Raw genomic sequence first — 19,727 nt, forward strand, 5'->3', positions numbered from 1 at the left:
TATATGTAAGTGTAGCTTAGTTTGCTGTTGATTGATTGATTGAAGTTGAGCCTTCTTCTTCTTCTTGTTTGTATGGTTCTGCTTGTTTGTTTGTTTGTTTGTTTGTTTGTTTGTTACAATACCAATTTTGATGAATTTATTTTTTTATTTATTTTTTTGTCTGTCTGTCTGTCTGTTTCAGTTGTCTCACATTCTATATTCATTGTCTGTCTTTATAAAAATCATACGAATAGAGGTGACAGTTATACAGACAGACACTTGCTACATCAGGTAAGTAAAAGCTATACCTGAATAAATAGGAAGAAGAGATTTCCAATAGTTCGTAGAATCCTTTACTATTAGGTCTATAGTTAACACATAGGATAACAAAGCAAAAAAAAAAAGTCAGTTTTATACCTGCATATGATAGATGATTTTGCGCTTCCCAATTTCGGAAAGATTGCGCACGACATTTTAAGAAACAACCAACCTTTACTGAAAAGTAAGTATCAAATAGTACATATCAAGTCAACAAGAGCAATCGCATAGGTATTAGTTTGTTGCTCTGAAATTTTTCCGTGAAAATACATATTCATTTTGTAAAAGACCTCGAATCTAATGTTACACACAAATTTGTGTGGACTCAATAGCAGCATTGCGAGAGGAGTAGATTAGTGAAAAGTTTTAAAGTTACAGTAATGAAAGTGGGATAGCATCAGATCTGTTACATTTGCATTGGTTGGTAGTGAGTAAAAATTCAAGTCAATTAGGTTGTATATGTTGGGTTTTGGACAATTTTTTTTGGTTCTTTCAAGGCTGTACTAGTTGTATAAGTCACAAAACTAGTTGTATAAGCCACAATCATAGTAGTAGTAGTAGTAGTCAGTACTACACAATATCTTTATCCATCTTACATCTCGTCGTGGAGATGCGCAATGCGATGCGATATTTATAACGCGTACATAGTTAGACTCTTTTTGCACGTGTACAACACAAAAATATATATACAATGCGTTACTATATATAAACAAACAAACAAAACAAAACAAAATATATATGCACATTTAGTATGTTAACACACACAAAAGTTAAATTGATGGGAAGGAAAGAATCGCGTGAAATATACTTTGATATTATCCACACAACACAACACATCCAGCTTACTTTTGACACCATGTTGATGTTGTATACCTTGAACCTAATGAATGGTTTGTTTAGGAGCTTAGAGTAAAGCTTTTATCTCTCTCATATAAATTAGCTTTCTATTTTTGACACAGGCACACGACCGCTGTTTACATAAAGTAGTTGTTTTTAGTTAAATTCTTGTTCTTTACTTGCGTACTCAGTGTTCTTTCTCCTCTGGTTTCTCTCATCTTTTCTATAAGACGGGAATACAATACTCTATCCCCTACGGTAGATACACCTGTATTTTATAGCTCAATATTGGATATTGTGTATTGTATATAGTTTGTATAGGCTGTGCTGTGCTTGGGTTGTATTGTTTGCTCTTGTTGCAGTTTTTTGTAAAATTTGTATCAAAATACACTACTTTTCCTACATACACACATACACATACACTTAATAATATCAGACACACCCCTTTTCCTAAATCAAACCCAAAAAAACTTTTCCTTACTATTTTTTTTTTTTTTTACAACCGAATCAACCACACACAGCAAGATCATATACACCAAACCAAACCAAACCATAATCATACCCCATATCATCCTACTCACTCGCTTTACCCCCTTAAAGAGGAATCACCAGAAAAAACATTTTTCTTTTTTTTTTCTTTTTTTTCATCGTATATTGAATCATCACCTGTTGAATAATAATCCCCCTTTTTTCTTGGATTTGAGATATTATAACAACTCAACCTCAGACTCAAACCCAAGACTTTTTCTTCTTGCTATTTGCTACTATTATCTTAGAAAAAGCCAAAGACAACACTCTTCCCCCCCCTTCCCTCAACATTATACAAAAGTCTTTTCCCTCGCCATAATGCTACATATACAAGTTCTGAGGTTATTCACATCCATCTCACTATTATTATCATTATGCCTCCTCATTACACCAACTCATGCTAGAAGACACTTGTCAGCTTCTTCATTAGTCACATGTATGGAACAATCACAAATCACTCCGCAAACTTTTAATGTCACTTTTGACCCAGATACTAGAGCTTTACGATATACCCTTGATTTAAATACAGAAATTTCAGGAAATGTTTTGGCTCATGTTCAAGTTTATGCTTATGGTTTTTTAATTATCGAAAAAGATGTCAATTTATGTGACATTGGTTGGAAACAATTTTGTCCTCTTTACCCAGGACAAATTAAAGTGGATTCAGTTCAATACATTAGTTCAAAATATACTAGTCAAATTCCAGGTATTGCTTATCAAGTGCCAGATATTGATGCTGTGGTTAGAGTTATTGTTCGTGACCAATCATCTGGTGACAAAGTATCCTGTCTTCAAGCTAGTTTTGTAAATGGTAAATCAGTTAGTCAAACTGGTGTCAAATGGGCCACTGCCGTTATTGCTGGTTTAGGTTTGTTAATTGCTGCCATGTTGTCAACTTTTGGAAACTCAAACGCAGCTTCTCACATTGCTGCCAATGCAGTTGCTCTTTTCCTCTACTTCCAAAGTGTTGTTATTGTATCGATGCAAGCTGTTGAAAGAATGCCACCAATTGCTAGTGCTTGGGCTGAGAATTTAGCTTGGTCGATGGGTTTAATTGAAATCAAGTTTATGCAAAAGATTTTTAGATGGTATGTTCAACTGACTGGCGGAACTCCAACAACTTATTTTACCGGAGAGACTAAACAAATCTTGGTTCAAAGAAGTAAACGTGCATTGGAGTATGAATCCCTGTATTTGGGTAAAAAAGTGATTGATTTTGCCAAACGTGGATTAGACTATTCCTTGTATTCAAACACTTATTTAATTGTGTTGCGTGGTATTAGGAGAATTGGTCATAACACACATATCGAATCAACGTCCATAGTGCCCACCGGATATACTTGGTTTATCCTTATTGGTTATTTGTTGGTGGGATTATTGATTTTCTCCAAATCAATTGTTGTCTTATTGACAAGATTTGGCAAATTGAATCCTCGCCGATTCTCCATTTTCAGATCCAATTTTAGTAATGTTGTTAAAGGATCACTTTTGAGATATATTTGGATTGGATCTACTCAATTGACCATATTTTCATTATGGGAGTTTACAAGAGTTGATTCTGCTGCTGTTGTTGTATTGGCAGTTTTATTTCTCCTTTTAATGATTATTGTATTTGGTTGGTGTTTTTACAATGTTTTACGTATTGGACGTTTATCAAAACGCAAGTTTCACAATCCAGCTGCCTTGTTGTATGGAGAGCAAAAGACTTTGGAAAAATATGGATTCTTGTACACAATGTTTCATGCCAAATACTATTGGTTTGGAATGGTTTTGCTTGGATATAATGTTTTCAAAGGTATATTCATTGCCTTTTGTCAAGAATCCATTGGTGGTAAAGTTTCAGTTTGGCCAGTTTTCCTTGCTGATTTGGCTTACACTATTGTCTTGTTTTGGCTTAAACCATTTTTAAACAAACCAACAAATATAATGAATTATATGATTGCCATTGTCACTACAATTAATTCATTTTTATTTTTATTCTTTTCTGACATTTTTGGTCAACCAGCACAAGTTGCTTCAATCATGGGATGGGTGTTTTTCATTCTTAATGCCGCATTTTCATTTATATTGTTGATTTTCATTATTGTCCTTTCATTATTTTCAGTATTGAGTAAAAACCCTGATGCCAGATTTGCTCCAGCTAAAGATGATCGTTTTTCATTCCAAAGAATGTCGTCAGTTAAAAACAAAAACTATACCCCACCAGACTATAATGAGAAGAATGGTAATAGTAGTGGAAATAATGAATTGGCTGCATTGGGTATTGCTGCACAAGAGCATTCAACCGATTGGGAATCACAAATGTATAAATTGAACGATGTATCAAGAGAAGGTGCAGACGAAGTTTCCTCATCTACTACACCAGAGCATATACGGCCATCCAGATTCACTAATAATCACAATGCTGATTTAATTGAGTCGGAATCTATGTACTCCGATGAACGTGGTCAACATCAGATTACTGGAGGAGTAGGAGGAGGAGGAGGAGGCGCAGGTGCTGCTACAGCCACTGGAGCTGCAGTAGGTGGAGGTACCGCTGCTGCGGGAGCAACGTCAACGTTTGGTGAATGGAAGAATAAACTTGCAAGGAAACTATCGAAAAAAAAGACTACTGATAGGAAACATAATAGTGATGGTAGTGACAATGCAAACATGACCAGAATCAGCGACACATTACACCTTGATGATGATTATGAAGAGGAAGATTCAAATGATAAATTGGACTTTACGCCACATACTAATCAACTGGCACAGTTTCTAAGACCAAATCCGATCCATGACGAAGGTGGCACAAAGGGGCATTCACGTAACGAGAGCAGCACATCAGATATGGTTAGGTCGAATCCTACCCACAAGTTGAATATCCTTTGATTAAGGGAAAGAGAGATGGCACGTACAAAGATAATTGGAGATGGAGAGAGAGAGAGACTAGAAAGAGAAGGTGTGGTGGCATAGAGGCATATGGCTCTCAAACAGATACTATTTCGGTCGTTTTTTTCTAGAGAATGCATGTTGAGTGGAGAAAGCATAAAACCCTTGTTGAATTTGAATATGGACATTTTGTCCATTATTTACCCAAAAGGTTTTTCTCATACATCACTACTCAAGGAGGACGAAATTTTTTCATTTATTGTATTATTAGGACCCATACCAACGGTTTATATATAGGAGAGAGGGAGTTGCAAAAAAATCTTCGTTTTAGATTTTATCGTTTAAAATAAAACATTTTTCATTGAATAGAAGTGTGGGCTTTCTATGAAGTGTAGACTCCAGTAAGTGAAAAGAACCTTAGTCGATATTCAATCTGTCCCAGCTGGATTCGATCTGTAACAAGATTCGATTAATATATTTCTCATTTAATGAAGCTAACCAATAACTAACTTTTTGATCCCATGAATATCCATCAGACAGCAAAAGTTGATGTGACTCACCATCACCACCACTGTCTTGACCAACAGGCTCATTATCAAGAGTGAATGCTGCATCTCGTTCATTTACGTTGGCCCGATTATACCCCTTAACTAACCAATTGAAATCCAATGGAGCAATCAATTTATTGAGGATGTTGGCCAGGTATGCTACCGTTTTACTTATCAAGTGTAAATCAATCTCATTGTAGTTGTAATCTTCATTAACGTTGATTTTATCAGCCCAGGTTGTGTCACCAGTATTTGCAAAAGAAAAGGATGAGAAAGAGGAGGAAAATGGGCGTATCGCGGTGTTCAATTGTGGAGCCGGCTGTTGTGGTAGAGGAAACCCGAGTAGTTTGAATGGCGTGCTTAGGAGTTGCAAAGGTTGTTGAAGTAAAGCCAATGCAGCTGATGCTGCCTTTAATGAGGATGTTGCAGCTGGAGGAGCTGGTGTTGATAAGTAAGGAATAGTTTGGATGAATTTGGGGTTTAACAAATGATGAAACTTGTTTTCAAACCATTGCTTGGTTGAGTCTTCTGCGAATAAGGGTGCGAGTGGTCTCGATAAATGAGAATCACATTTCATGGGGAAGTTTTGCATCACCATGAAGAATTGGTGATTGGAAAGTGGTAATAAGCTCCCCAGGCTATGATTCTGTTCCAATCCCTCCTTGTTGCTATTGATTAATGATTTCAAGATTTCATGCTTTTGATCCAATGGTATTAAACATTCGTAAATTGCTCCGACAAATGTATGGGGCATAAAGAAGGATACTTTACGTTTGGCATATCTTTTCCGTCTTGCCATTTTGAAACAGATTAGGTTGTTTAGTTCTTGAGTTAGTGCCGTGTGTAAGGGAGATAGAGCGGACTGTTGTTGGATATGAGTTGAAAAGCCATCGAGTTTGTTGTACTGATCAGTTGATAATGGTGCCTGCTGTTTATTGCTGAAGGCATTGTTGGATTTACCACTATATTCTATCCATTTCCCATTTGTTAATTTCTCCATTGTTGTATCAAATTTCTTGCGGATCAAGTCATTGATTTGGATAGATTTACGCTTGATTGTGTTTAGGACCCTACTGCTGGGAACCTTTGCTGTCTGTAGGTTCTGTTGTTGTCCTCCTCGTGAAGATACATTCATATACTCATTTTCAAAACTCGAATGGCCATTGTTTTCACCTTGCTTAGGCACTTCATCCACTACTCCAACTACCGCCTCACTAACACTTGGCTTCAACAAACAAAAAGGCACATCCCAATCAATGAACTTATTCGACTGCGTTCGAAGAACTTTTTTATAATCAACTTTCCCCGCGTTGCAGTGAGCAATAGTTAGGAAATGCATAGATACAGGTGGATTGTAGCCGGATATTTTGTATTGGCGGATGATTTTGAATCCTGTGAATGGTTGTTGTTGTTGTTGCTGTTGTGATGGGTTGCATATATTGTGTTTTGTGAAGAGCCATGTTGCTTGGGTAGATTCTGGGAGGAGGATGATTAGTAGTAGTAATGGAAGTAGTATATTGGCTGATAAGTGACCCATTACTGGCTCGAACAATACTGAGGTAGTGACTCCTAAGCAGACTGTTGTGTATATGGTTTCCTTCTTAATTTGTAATGTTGCAAAAACTTTGTGTGAGTTATATGACACAAAGTGTTTCTAGGCGATGAGGAAATTTGAAAAGCAAAAAAAAAAAAATTTAAAGACCATACAAAATAGCACATCTTTTACTTCAACCAAACCATCTTCCAACAGACTATTCTCCCACCATGGAGCAACAATCCAATAAGGCTCATAGAGGAGCCACCAAGAAAACAGGAGCCAAAAAGAAACTACATCAAAATGGCCAGAACAAAAAGGCATTTGCAGTAGCAGCACCCCGAAAATTGGAAAGAATGGCAAGACGATCCCACGATGTCAATGAACGTAAACTACACGTGCCCATGGTTGATCGTACCCCCGATGATGATCCTCCACCAGTTATCGTTGCCGTTGTTGGACCTCCAGGTACTGGGAAATCCACCTTGATCAAATCTTTGATTCGTCGATTGACAAAGACCACTTTGACTGAAATTAAAGGTCCCATTACTGTAGTCAGTGGGAAAAGAAGACGATTGACTTTTATTGAAGTGAATAATGATTTGAATTCGATGATTGATGTGGCCAAGATTGCCGATTTGGTACTTCTTTTAATTGATGGAAACTATGGATTGGAGATGGAGACGATGGAGTTTCTCAATATTGCTCAACATCATGGTATGCCTAGAGTATTGGGAGTAGCTACACACCTAGATCTTTTCAAATCACAATCGACTTTAAGAACATCTAAAAAGAGATTGAAACATCGGTTCTGGACCGAGGTTTATCAAGGGGCCAAATTATTTTATCTTTCTGGAGTCATCAATGGCCGTTACCCTGATAGAGAAATTCTCAACTTGAGTAGATTCATCTCAGTGATGAAATTCAGACCATTAAAGTGGAGAAATGAACATCCGTACTTATTGGGTGATCGAATTACAGATTTGACTCATCCACAATTGATTGCTGAGAACCCCAAATGTGATCGAAAAGTTGCTGTATATGGGTACCTCCATGGAACCCCATTGCCATATCAAGATGCAAATGTTCACATTGCTGGTGTTGGCGATTATGCTGTGTCGTCAGTGGAAAAATTACCTGATCCGTGCCCAACGCCATATTTTGAGCAGAAATTGGAAGAATTGGAAAGAGAAAGGATTAAAGCTGCTGCCGAACTGGGTGAACCATTAGCCAAGACCACTAGAAGAAGGAAGAGATTGGAAGATAAACAAAAGATTATCTATGCGCCAATGTCTGATGTTGGTGGAGTTCTTGTTGATAAAGATGCCGTGTATATTGATGTTGGAGATAAGGAAAGTTTCAATGCTAGTGGTAATGTTGATGGAGAAATTAAAGGTGAAGGTGAAACCATGGTTACTAATTTACAAGATGTTGCCAAGACTATGGCGGAACGATTTGAAGATGGACCTGGGTTGCAATTGTTTTCAAATTCGAGTGCATTGAGGAATGAGGTGTCGCAAGAGTCGGATGAGAGTGAGCAAGAAATTGGTCTTTTATCTGACGAAGATGGTGATGAAGAAACAATTGTTGATACTGGTAGAACATCAATGAGGAAAGCTAGAGTGTATGGAAAGTCCGTCTCTGAAGATGATGAATTTGATGATGCTGAATCCGATGAGGAGGATGAAGATGAAGATGAAGATGAAGAAGGTAGAGAACCTAGATTAGTAGAGGTTGATTTCGATAACAACAAGTATAACGACAAGGAATTGGAGTATGTTGAAGATTCAGCACTTTCGTCTGATGATGAGGAGGACAATTCTTACAAGTCTGCTGCTTCGAGATTAAAAGGATCGAGTAAGAGGAAATGGGATATTAATAAATTGATTTATATGACAAATATCGACCCAGCTGATGCCATCAAGAGATGGATGGGTGAAGCTGATGATGAAGAGGACGAAGAGGAGGAAGACATTGAGAAAGATGATGATGATGAAGATGGAGATTTTTTCAAAAAGAAGGTTATTAAGGACCTGAGTGAAGACTTGGATAATTCAAAGCCCAAGTTTTCCCCTGTTGAAGAATTGAGGAAAAGGTTTTCAGAGCCTGCTGAAGCTGATAGTGATGAGGAGTATGAGAATGGATATGCTATTTTGAAAAAGAGGTTATTGACTGCTCCAAAGTTGAATGATGAGGAGGAGCAGAATGGTGAGCAAAATGGGGTTGATGATGATGATGATGATGAAGAATTGTATGGAGATTTTGAAGATTTGGAAGATGGAGAAGGAGGTCAAAGTTCTACGAATGGAAAATCACGATCCAGTGACAATGACGATGAAGACGATGATGAAGACGATGACGAAGATGACTTTGCCGACTTTGACGCTGAAGAGCAAGCTGAAGGAGAAGACGATGCACTTATCCAAGATGATGAAAACCTCACAGTTGAACAAAAGCGTCAACTAAATGCCGCAAAAAAGGCAAAATTGAAGACCCAATTTGAAGAAGAAGAAGATCGTGAATTTGGTGCCGATGACCCAGAAGGTGACACTGAAGCAGAAACATGGTATGAGTTTCAAAAGAATAAAATGGCCAAGCAATTGGAAATCAACAAGGCTCAATATGAGGAAATGGACCAACAGCAACGTATCAAGATTGAAGGGTATCGTGCTGGATCCTACGTCAAGATTGTTTTCAATTCATTGCCATGTGAGTTTGTTGACAATTTCACTCCCGAGTACCCTTTGGTTCTTGGTGGATTATTGGCTACTGAAATGAGATTTGGTATAATGAATTCAAGAATTAGAAGACATAGATGGCACAAAAAGATTTTAAAGTCTCAAGATCCATTGATTTTATCATTGGGTTGGCGTCGATTCCAAACGTTGCCTATATACACGACATCTGATTCACGAACGAGAAATAGAATGTTGAAGTATACTCCTGAGCATGCGTATTGTTTTGCGTCATTTTACGGTCCTTTAGTTGCTCCAAATACGACATTTGTCGGGTTCAATATCGTTGATAACAAGTCCACTACAGGGTCATTTAGAGTGGCGGCAACTGGTATTGTTGAGGATGTCAATTCATCAGTTGAGATTGTCAAAAAGTTGAAATTGGTGGGGCATCCATACAAGATTTACAGAAACACGGCATTTATCAAAGATATGTTTTCCAATGCTTTAGAAGTTGCTAAATTTGAAGGAGCACAAATTAGAACCGTTAGTGGGATCCGAGGTGAGATTAAACGTGCATTATCGAAACCCGATGGATATTTCCGAGCTACTTTTGAAGACAAGATTTTGATGTCTGATACTATTTTCCTCAAGACGTGGTACCCCATCAAGATTAAAAAGTTTTATAATCCAGTCACTTCGTTGTTACTTAATCATCATTCTGAATGGAAAGGTATGCGATTAACGGGTCAAGTTCGTGCCGAAAACAATATTGCTACTCCATTACAAGATGATTCTCAATACAAGAAGATTGAACGAGTTGAACGTCGTTTCAATCCATTGCGAGTGCCTAAATCTATCCAAGCTGATTTGCCATTCAAGTCACAAATTCATCAAATGAAGCCACAAAAGAAACAGAGTTATATGAATAAACGAGCTGTGGTTTTGGGTGGTGAAGAAAAGAAGGCGCGTGATTTGATGCAAAAGATTGCCACGATTCGTAAAGAAAAGGATGTTAAACGAAAGACCAAGAAGGATGAGAAATTTAAGGAGAAGTTGAAGAAAATTGCCAAGAATGAGGAGTTGAGAAAGGAAAAGGAGAAAGAGAGAAAGAAGGAGTATTTTGCAAAGGAAGGTAAAAAGAGAAGACTTGGTGACGAAGGTGAAGGAGGTAATAAAAGAAGAAGATAATAATAGGGATAAACTACATAGCTTTTTCAAATAAAAGAATTGTTTAATTCATCTAAATACGATATTCAAGTAATCTCTTTTGGTTTGATTCTTCTTTCAAAAGTACATCATCCTCATTCCAAACAATCTTTATAACATCATAAAATTCACGAGCATAGTACAATTGAATACCATATTTCTTCAAATAGAACTTTTCGACATCATTCATTTTAAAATCAACATCTTCATTATCCTTCAACAATTGATTAAGGAAATTCAAATCACCACCATCATGACCATGACTGGCATCTTTAGATGGCTTGCTATGCTTACCCTCATGCTTTTCTTCCAATATACTCTTTGAATACTCTTCAATCAAATCTTTTCTGTTTTCTCTAGGCACAATCATACGTTTAATTCCATGGCTTAAATGAGCACCAAGCAACTTCTCCTTAGCTCCACCAATAGGCAACACCAACCCACGCAAAGTGATTTCCCCAGTCATGGCAATATCTGTAGGTACGGGCTTATCCAACAAAACTGACAAAAACAGCAATGCCATGGTGACACCAGCTGATGGTCCATCCTTAGGTATTCCTCCCATTGGTACATGCATGTGAATATCCAAGTTGTTGAGTTTTTGAAGTAAAGCCGAGGTGTTTTGTTTACCTTGCTCCTTTTCATATTTTAGCAAATCCTTGTAAATCATCAGTTTGATAAAAGTTAAACCAATTTTACCACTCTCCATCAATACTTCACCTAAGCGTCCAGTCATGTGCAAATTAGCACCCGATCCAGCACTGGATGAATTGTTGTCATCATTTCCTGTTCTCCTATCAAATCCAATACTTTCAAACACCAACACAGAACCTGAACCTTCGGAATTGTATGATAATCCATTTACAACTCCAATTCTAGAATTGCCAATTGATGTGGACTCATTAGCAGTGAAATCACCACTGGCAAATGGAACACCAAGGTAAATAGATAAATCATTTTCATCGATGTGGGGATTATAGTGTCTCGAAGCATCGTTCAATTGTTCACAGTATTCAACTGCTTTGAAACGACACAATGTTCCCAATTTTCTTTCAAAGTTTCTAACTCCTGCTTCTCTCGTGTAATCAATAATGATCTTCTTCAATGCTGCTTTATCAATATTGACAAACTCTTCAACCTTGTGTTCGTCAGATACTGGGAACCCATTACGTTTCACTTGTCTTGGTAATAAGTATCTTTTACCAATAATCATCTTTTCATTGTAATCATAAGCACCCATTTCAATCAATTCCAATCTGTCCAAGAGTGGTCTTGTCATATTGTATGGATCATTAGCAGTACAAATAAAGATAACTTGTGAAAGGTCAACCGGGAAACCCAAGTAGTGGTCAATAAAGGTGCTGTTTTGTTCTGGATCCAATACTTCCAACAATGCTGCTGACGGGTCACCATTGTACTTTGTAGCGCCAGAGTTTCCACCAACAACTTTATCAATTTCATCCAACAATATAACTGGATTCATACAACCAGCTTTACGCAAGGCTTGAATGATAAGTCCTGGCATGGCACCAACATAAGTTCTTCTATGGCCTCTAATATCACTTTCATCTTTGATACCACCCAACGATAACCTTTGGAAATTTCTTCCCAATGAAGTAGCAATTGATTTAGCTATGGAAGTTTTACCAATACCCGGTGGTCCAGCAAGGGCAATGATTGGGGACTTATTACTCTTGGTGACTCTGATTGCTTCAAGAGCACCTTCTTCAAATTGAGAGTCTTCCATTGATTTGTCAACTTGATCTTGAGCCTTTTGCTTTGCACGATATGTCTCATCGCCATTAGCAATAAGAATGCCATTTTGTTCACTTGAATTGGCATCTTTTTGGTTGTTGGCTTTGTTTTCAGAGTTTTTACTTCTATCCTCATCAATAACCTTTGCAGCATTAATACCCAAAAGTTTCAAAACTACCAAATATTGAATAAGTCTTCTCTTGACATGCTCCAAACCATAATGATCCTTATCCAATTGAGCTTTTGCTGCTTTCAAATCAATCTCCTTGTTGGTTTTGAACTTGCTAACATACTTGTCCCATGGGATATCCATAACAATTTCCAAATAATTTCTAATCACATGGAAATCAGCATTTCCACCACCTCCTGGTGAATTTGCAGCTGATTTGATCCTCTTGAAATCCTTCATAATTAATCGTTTGGAATCAGGAGATAATGAGGTAATAGTAGGCAACTTGTTCTTGATAAAGTCAGCGATAACTCGCAACTCATCATCTTCATCATCTTCGCCTTCTTCGTAATCTCCTCTATCATTCGAGCCATTTGCACGTGTGTTTCTTGAATTTGCTGAATTCGGAGACTTTGCTTGTTGGTTCGATTGTGACTGCTTTTGAGCAGCAGCTCTATTCCTCTTGCTCATTCCTTCTAGCAACACTCTAATTGACTTGAGTTGATTAGATACAACATTTGCTCGTTGTACATTAGATGCTTCATTATGGAACCAGTTGTTGGCAAATGAATTGTTTTGTTTCAAAGCTTCAAATACACCATTTAATAACAGCATCATTTCATTGATTGCATCTGACCTATCTTCAATTTTGTACTTGTTCAACAACCTCAACTTTTCATAATTGGGGAATGGCAAGATTGCTGTTGTCAAGTCAATCAATCTCAAATATGTCTTTGCATCGACTTTTGCATCTTCAGCTGAAGATGGTGTAGTACGAATCTGTGAATATAATCGTTGCAAGCTCATAAATGCTTTACTAAAGTCCTTCGATCCTGCTAATTGCATGTACAACGCATTAGCCAAGGGGTTCAATGTCAACAAATTTTGCTTTACTGGATCTTGCTCATCTTGCTTTTTATCATCATTCAAGTTATCCTTGGTTAATGAAAGGTTGCTGCTTCCCATGGCAGCATTATTCTTTAAAGCTTCACGATACATGATCAAAAACTTTTCAATAGAGTTGAACAATTTCTTGTAGTTTGATCTCAATGTCTTGAATTTGTTTCTAATATCTGGCACTTCGGCATTCCAATCAACAATAATTTTGGCCTCATTTGGACGTGATGTAGCACGCGAATCAGGAACCTTGACACCACGGGTAAGGGCTTGTAATGTCAACTTTATATTAGTTGAGTCATCAACAATCCCAACAACACGAACTATCGTGACAACATTGGAAAAATCAGCCAGTTCCTTGTTTCTCGATTCCAAAATCTTATCCAAGTTTGGAGAAATAGCAAAAGTCAACCAGTCAAAGTCATTAACAGGACCATCAGTCAAAGAAAGATCATCTTCTTTTCCTTCATTAACAGTTGTTTCCAACTTGTAAAACAGAGAAATACCATCCACGGCATCTTGTGAAATGACACTTGGGTTGGTACTGTCTGCATCTGTAGGTTCGTTGGAAGTGTTGCTATTGTTGCTATTGTTGTTACCATTAACATCAAAGTTGTATTCTGCTAACAAGTTGTTGATGATGGATACTCTCGAAACCACATTTTTAAATCTGTACAATAATGCGGCTGCTTTGAAACGGGAAAATGTAACATTGTAGATAATACCTGGTAATAAAACCAAGTTTGAGTCTAGTTGATAAGTTGGTAATACAACCAGTTGTGATAACCCTTTTGATTTGGATGATTTGGAATACCTAGCCATTTAGGAAAATTAAAAGTTTTTTTGCACGTGAGATTGAAATAAGTGAGTCGGGGGTGTAGTATTGATATTAGTGGTGACGATTAGTTTAGCTTTGGGTCAGTTTTACTCTTCTTAAGGTATCTGTTGTTGCTATGAGTTGAGTGATAAAGGGGGTGGTGTGTTGCAAAAAATAAATGATTTTCTAAAGAAAGTTTGAAAAAAGAAGTTCAGTTTAAGTGTGTTTGGTGTTGGATGATTTTTTGTTGTTTTTTTTAATTCTATTCTATTATTGCGGATTTAATAAAAGAGAGTAGAGTAATCTTCATTTGTGTGGGGAAAATTATTTTTTTGCCATCATTAAATCATCCATAGCATAGTATATCATAGAAAGTATTTTGAAAGAGACATACGCTTAAGCTTACACTTTAAACATCTCATTAGAGATTTATTTAAGCATACAGTGTCATTCAAAAAGAACATACATTATCATCAATACAAGTAAAATAGAGATTTTGAGATAAGAAAAGATTATGGAAGAATACTCCTCAAGATCTTTCTTTCTGATCTTTAAAGTTCCCGCAAACAAATGAAAAGGGAGGAAGCTTGCTTGTGTGTGCGATAGCTACAATGACCACTAATAACAAAACTCCCGTAGATTACTAGAGTTTGTTCAAAAGCCGTCTTTTCCGTAATCCGCTTTTCACATGAATTTTAGTGTGACTACTACTACATGTAACTTGTGCGAAAATGCAAAAAATAGGTAAAGGTAGCGCAATATCCTCGGTAATTTAAATTAGCCGCACAGTATCTAAACATTCAGTAGACATTAACTAACAAGAAACAAACTCTCTACTAGACAGAGTAAAGCTTTTAATGATAGTAACATACCACGTCATGAGCATCCATCTGACTGGTGGATAGATGGTATACGTTAATTACTTCCCTTTCATATTAATCATCCGCAAACTTCAAGACAGCCGAGCGAAACCGGAGGATAGATGCAAAATTTACAACACCCATGCATAATGTGCGGATGAGGAGAACTTGATAGTATTGAAATAGTCCAAGCGTCTTTACAAACAACCTGAATAGATCTCTTCCACAGAGCTCAACAGCTTTAATTCGAAACCTCCAATATGAAAAGTACACATACGTATGTACATTTGACACTATACAAGCCAACATTATCACTATTTACAAAATCAAGCCACCAAATCACACTCTTTTTCACTTCAGCAGCTCACTATGCTCATCATATTTTCCATCAAGCAAATCATTTAATCCATCCTGTAACATCTTTGTCTCCTCATCAACCTCCTTCTCACTCAACGCCTTCTCCTTTTCATATCCACCCATCATTCCTTTCATCCTATACCCAAACTCCTTCAAACTACTCACATCCAAAATCCATGCAGTTCCCATCACAATCATCCCCGTAATTGACCCACATGCCATAGTTCCAGCACCAATAGCCACTGCAGCATCAGCAGTGAAATTATTGGAGATTGGAGGTTGATGATTTTGTTGGAATGAAGTGGGCACATATTGTCGAATCTTGGTCTGTTTATTAATAAATCGTAATGTAAATATAGATAATCCAGCAAACATGAAAAATCTAATCATTTGATGTTTCCTCCTAGTCTTGTATTCTGATGATGCATCAGCAACTTTGAAATTTAGTTTATGAAGTATATCCGACATTTAGACCTGTGTTTGGTGATAACAATATGAGATGAATGTATATGTAATATTGTCTTTTTATTCGTGATGGAAGAGTTACAAGGGAAGCCCTCTTTTTTTTTTTTTTTGTTTTGGCTTAATCATATTATAAGTTTCAAAGATAGGAGAAAAATTCGAAGCCGAATGGTGAATGAGTACAGTATTGACATGCTGATGCAAAGAGTTTAATCTTTGCCTGCTCGATGTAAACGGCAGTTATTCACTACCATGGGAACCGCAAACGATGATCCTTTATTAAACACCAAGTCCTCGCGACAAAGTCAAAGGATTTTTCCCATGCAATGATTGCCGTTTCGTGCCCCTCCTTTGTTTTCACAAAGGAATCAACCATACAAGGTACTTCCAAATATGCGTGTGAGATTAAAACACGCGAACCATTTATTATCCGAATATCACTATCGAATACTTTTTGTTCTACGGTGAACCACTTTGACCGCGTTTGAAGTCGCTGGATTTGTTCTGAGTTGTGCAATGGTGCTAGTCTGGCCAGCCAGTGTCCGAAGCCAACGACGAATGATGATAGTTGATGGAAAATGGGAAAAGAGTTGGAGATTGTGTTGATTAGATAAGTTAATGAAAGGTCAGTGAAAGTATTCTACTGCCCGGGTCTGCGAAGTGATTCCGTTTGTGAAAGTTTCAAGGTCAAAGCTTATAAACGTGATTCAGTTTGTCTGAAGGTACAAGTTTCAGAAAAGTTAAAGTCTGTTGTTGATGCTTTTGGTTTGAAGATAAAACCACTGCTTTTCATGTTTTTGTTATCTTATTTGATTTCAATTTGTACCAAGCATTCCTGTTATTATGGAATGTTTCAATCCTGCGATAATAGTGTAGCTCGGTTTGGTATCTCTTTTACTCTAAACCGATTCTTCTCCTTATAGTCAAGCTACGATATTCTGGATACAAATTAAACTCAATTTGATTAAAGTTACGAACTATTAAAATGGAAAACAAGCTTGAAACAACGATACTAAATTACAAAATAACAACAACAACAACAACAGCAACATTCTTTTTGAAAGCTGACGGGAAAAGGGGATATCAGTTAATTAATCAAAAAACAAAAAAACAAAATATTATCCGAATGAATCAATCATTCAACAACAACAACAAAAAAATAAATCAGGACAAAAGGTTTATTTAATCCGCTTTACAAAACATCCTCCTTGAACAACCCTCTTTCATTTTGTTTCTTGTTTAACGAAAGTTCATCATCCACATCATCGTAATCGCCATAATCACCATCTTCAGAATCCTTTGTCTCAGCAGTGTTTGCACGCTTGGTAGATTTTGGATCTAAGGATTTGGCTTCTTTTTCTGCATCTTTAGCGGCTGGTTGCTTAGTGGTTGATGCAGTGGCGGCAGCGGTGGTGGAAGTGGTGGCTTTGGGTTTGGCTTCTTCCTTGACTTCCTTCTTGGTCTCGTCTTTGGTAGATGGAGTTGACTTGGCTGGAGTTGATTTAGCTGGAGTTGACTTAGCTGGAGCTGACTTAGCTGGTGTCGGCTTAGTTGGTGATGGTTCCTTGAAGAAATTACTCAACCTTTTCCTGAACGAGGCCTTTTCCTTCTTGGCTGGGGTGGCAGTTGCTGGTTTCTTTTCCACTGGCTTCTTTTCTGTAGCCTTTGTTGCACCAGCTTTACTAGCGGTGGCAGGCTTAACATCCTTCTTTTCAGCCTTTGGAGCAGCAGCAGCAGCAGCAGCACCAGTGTCCTTCTCAACAGCTTTAAATGCTTCCTTCTTTGGCTTTTCAGCTTCAGCTGCTTTAGGAGTTTCATGTTTTTCAGCAACTGCAATCAAAGGAACAGGTTTGATTTCACCATCATCAGCTTTGCTAGTGGAAGGCTTTGAAGTTTCCAAAGGCTTGCTTTCCTTACCTTCGTCTGATACTAAAGGTTTAGCTTCCTTAGCTTCTGAGGTCACAGCCTTTGCTTTAGGCTTTTCATCTTCAGCAAACAATGAGCCAGTATCCCTGAGTTTTTCCTCATCAATATCACGTTTCAAATGTGGAGGTAACTCATCATTAACCCTCTTCTCATGCTTGACTTTTTCATCAATAGCACCCAATATTTCCTTCTTTTTATTGGCTTTCTCTTCAGTCTTGGCTTCTTTCTCCTTTTGCAAGTCAGCAATTTCTCCATCCAATCTTGAAGTTTCATTAGCATGTTCATCTTTAGCTTTAGCCTCCTTCTCCTTGAGATCAGCTAATTCTGTGTCAGTGGTTTCATGCTTTTCAGAAGCTTGACGCAATTCTTCAACCAATTTATCAATGGCAAGTTGAGTCTCTTCAAGTTCATTATTCAAATCCTCAACTTCTTTTTCACGGTCATTCTTTTCTTGTTCAATTCCATCAACTTCTTCAGCCAATGCATCTCTTTCATCTGTGATTTCCTTCAATTTAGCATTTTCTTCCTCTAATTCATCCAAAACAGGTTGAACTATTTCATCCTTTTCAGCTTGTAAATCATCCAATTCTTTTTGTCTTTCTTCATTCTTTTCTGCTTCTTCGGCATCAATTTCATCCTGTTTTTCCTTCTTTTCAGCAAGAAGTTGTTCTTTTTCTTCAGCATGTTTCTTTTCCAATTCTTCATATTCCAGTTGCTTACCAGCAACTTCTTCATTTCTAGTCTTTTCATGCTCAGTCAATTTCGTGTCCTCTCCTTTCTTTAATTTTTCATTAGCTGCGACTCTTTCCTGTTTGGCTTTTTCAATATCTTGCTTTTCTTTAGCCTTTGCCGCTTGTTGCTCTTGCTTAGCTTTTTCATGAGCTGCTTTCAATTCAGCTTTTCTTTGCTTCTTTGATAATTCAATCTCTCTCCTTGAATCAGCTTTTTGTTCAATATCGTCAATAACTGGTTGCACATAGGTAGCCGCCAATTGATTCAATTCAGCTTGAGTAATTGTTAATCCACCACCCAAATTGATAACTCCAGCAACTCTGTTTTTGACTCTTTCGTCACTATTCTTTTGTGCAACAGCTAAGGCATTGGCATATAACTGAGCTTGAGCTTTCAATGATGCTGGGGTATTAGCATTCAAAGTACTCAAACGATCATTGGCTTTTGCAGCAGCAGCAGCCAATAAAGTAGAATTGACAATTTCTTGTGCTTTAAAAGTACTAGACCTGGTTTGTGTTGCATAATCGGGAACTGACGGAGTTTTGTTTAAAGAAGCGCTTGCTCCAGAAGCAGCCAAATCCTCCTCTTCTTGATTTAAATATTCAGCTGGCTTTTCCTTTTTCAAACCTGATCTATAGTCCAACTCAGGGTTGAATCTGGAATTCAAAGTACTGCTAGATTTCTTTGTAGCAACTTGATTAATTTTACCAATATTCAAAGATTGTGAGCCATATTTTGATTGAATACCAGATCTTGAAACATCTCTGATTGGATCAATTCTCGAAGTCATTGTGCTGGCTGATTTTTCCTGGGCAGCTTTGTAAATAGATCCTTTGTCTAATGCAGAAGCAATTCCAACTCTAGCAACGGTATTTGGTTGTTTGCTAGATTGACTAGTCAAGGAGTCACTTTTTGAATGACTTGACAAGGCGGCTTCTGCAGCATCTGAATCCTCGTGATGTCTTTTCCATATATTGACGTCATTAGGTTTAGCTGCCAAGGCAGCCGTGTGTGCATCAACAGCAACAGTACGTTCATATGATGGCTTGACAGTCAAGTCAGATGACGCAGCCAATAAGGCAGCAGTATCTGATGCATTGCTATTAACACCAACAATGGGGGCACTAGGTGATTGAAAGACACCTTGCTTCATTCTTTGGCGGTACAATGCCTCCTTTGACAAAGGTTTACCTGTTGTTTGGTAAACTGAATGAGACATAATTGGATATGTTTGCTATTTTCTTTCCTGGTGG

General features: G+C 37.5%; 6 protein-coding genes across 6 annotated transcripts; 2 read left to right on the forward strand and 4 right to left on the reverse strand. All coding sequences in view use genetic code 12, as the record gives it.

Moving 5' to 3' along the window:
• Positions 1 to 1,980: 1,980 nt before the first annotated feature.
• On the forward strand, positions 1,981 to 4,533 carry FLC1 (putative flavin adenine dinucleotide transporter; the record flags this gene model as incomplete). Its single annotated transcript, XM_067693886.1, has 1 exon — positions 1,981 to 4,533. One exon carries the CDS (start codon positions 1,981 to 1,983, stop codon positions 4,531 to 4,533), a length of 2,553 nt encoding a protein of 850 aa, XP_067550504.1.
• A 417-nt stretch (positions 4,534 to 4,950) lies between these two features.
• Positions 4,951 to 6,618, reverse strand: I9W82_000479 (uncharacterized protein; the record flags this gene model as incomplete). The annotated part of the gene is made up of 1 exon (XM_067693897.1): positions 4,951 to 6,618. One exon carries the CDS (start codon positions 6,616 to 6,618, stop codon positions 4,951 to 4,953), a length of 1,668 nt encoding a protein of 555 aa, XP_067550505.1.
• Positions 6,619 to 6,845: 227 nt separating this feature from the next.
• Positions 6,846 to 10,481, forward strand: BMS1 (GTPase; the record flags this gene model as incomplete). Its single annotated transcript, XM_067693909.1, has 1 exon — positions 6,846 to 10,481. The coding sequence occupies one exon, from the start codon at positions 6,846 to 6,848 to the stop codon at positions 10,479 to 10,481; it is 3,636 nt and encodes a 1,211-aa protein (XP_067550506.1).
• Positions 10,482 to 10,533: 52 nt separating this feature from the next.
• Positions 10,534 to 14,142, reverse strand: I9W82_000481 (uncharacterized protein; the record flags this gene model as incomplete). The annotated part of the gene is made up of 1 exon (XM_067693920.1): positions 10,534 to 14,142. One exon carries the CDS (start codon positions 14,140 to 14,142, stop codon positions 10,534 to 10,536), a length of 3,609 nt encoding a protein of 1,202 aa, XP_067550507.1.
• A 1,206-nt stretch (positions 14,143 to 15,348) lies between these two features.
• Positions 15,349 to 15,822, reverse strand: I9W82_000482 (uncharacterized protein; the record flags this gene model as incomplete). The annotated part of the gene is made up of 1 exon (XM_067693931.1): positions 15,349 to 15,822. One exon carries the CDS (start codon positions 15,820 to 15,822, stop codon positions 15,349 to 15,351), a length of 474 nt encoding a protein of 157 aa, XP_067550508.1.
• A 1,186-nt stretch (positions 15,823 to 17,008) lies between these two features.
• Positions 17,009 to 19,693, reverse strand: I9W82_000483 (uncharacterized protein; the record flags this gene model as incomplete). Its single annotated transcript, XM_067693942.1, has 1 exon — positions 17,009 to 19,693. The coding sequence occupies one exon, from the start codon at positions 19,691 to 19,693 to the stop codon at positions 17,009 to 17,011; it is 2,685 nt and encodes an 894-aa protein (XP_067550509.1).
• Positions 19,694 to 19,727: the final 34 nt, after the last annotated feature.

The sequence above is a fragment of the Candida metapsilosis genome (assembly GCF_017655625.1).
Source record: "Candida metapsilosis strain BP57 chromosome Unknown scaffold1, whole genome shotgun sequence".
Lineage (NCBI taxonomy): Eukaryota > Fungi > Ascomycota > Pichiomycetes > Serinales > Debaryomycetaceae > Lodderomyces > Lodderomyces metapsilosis.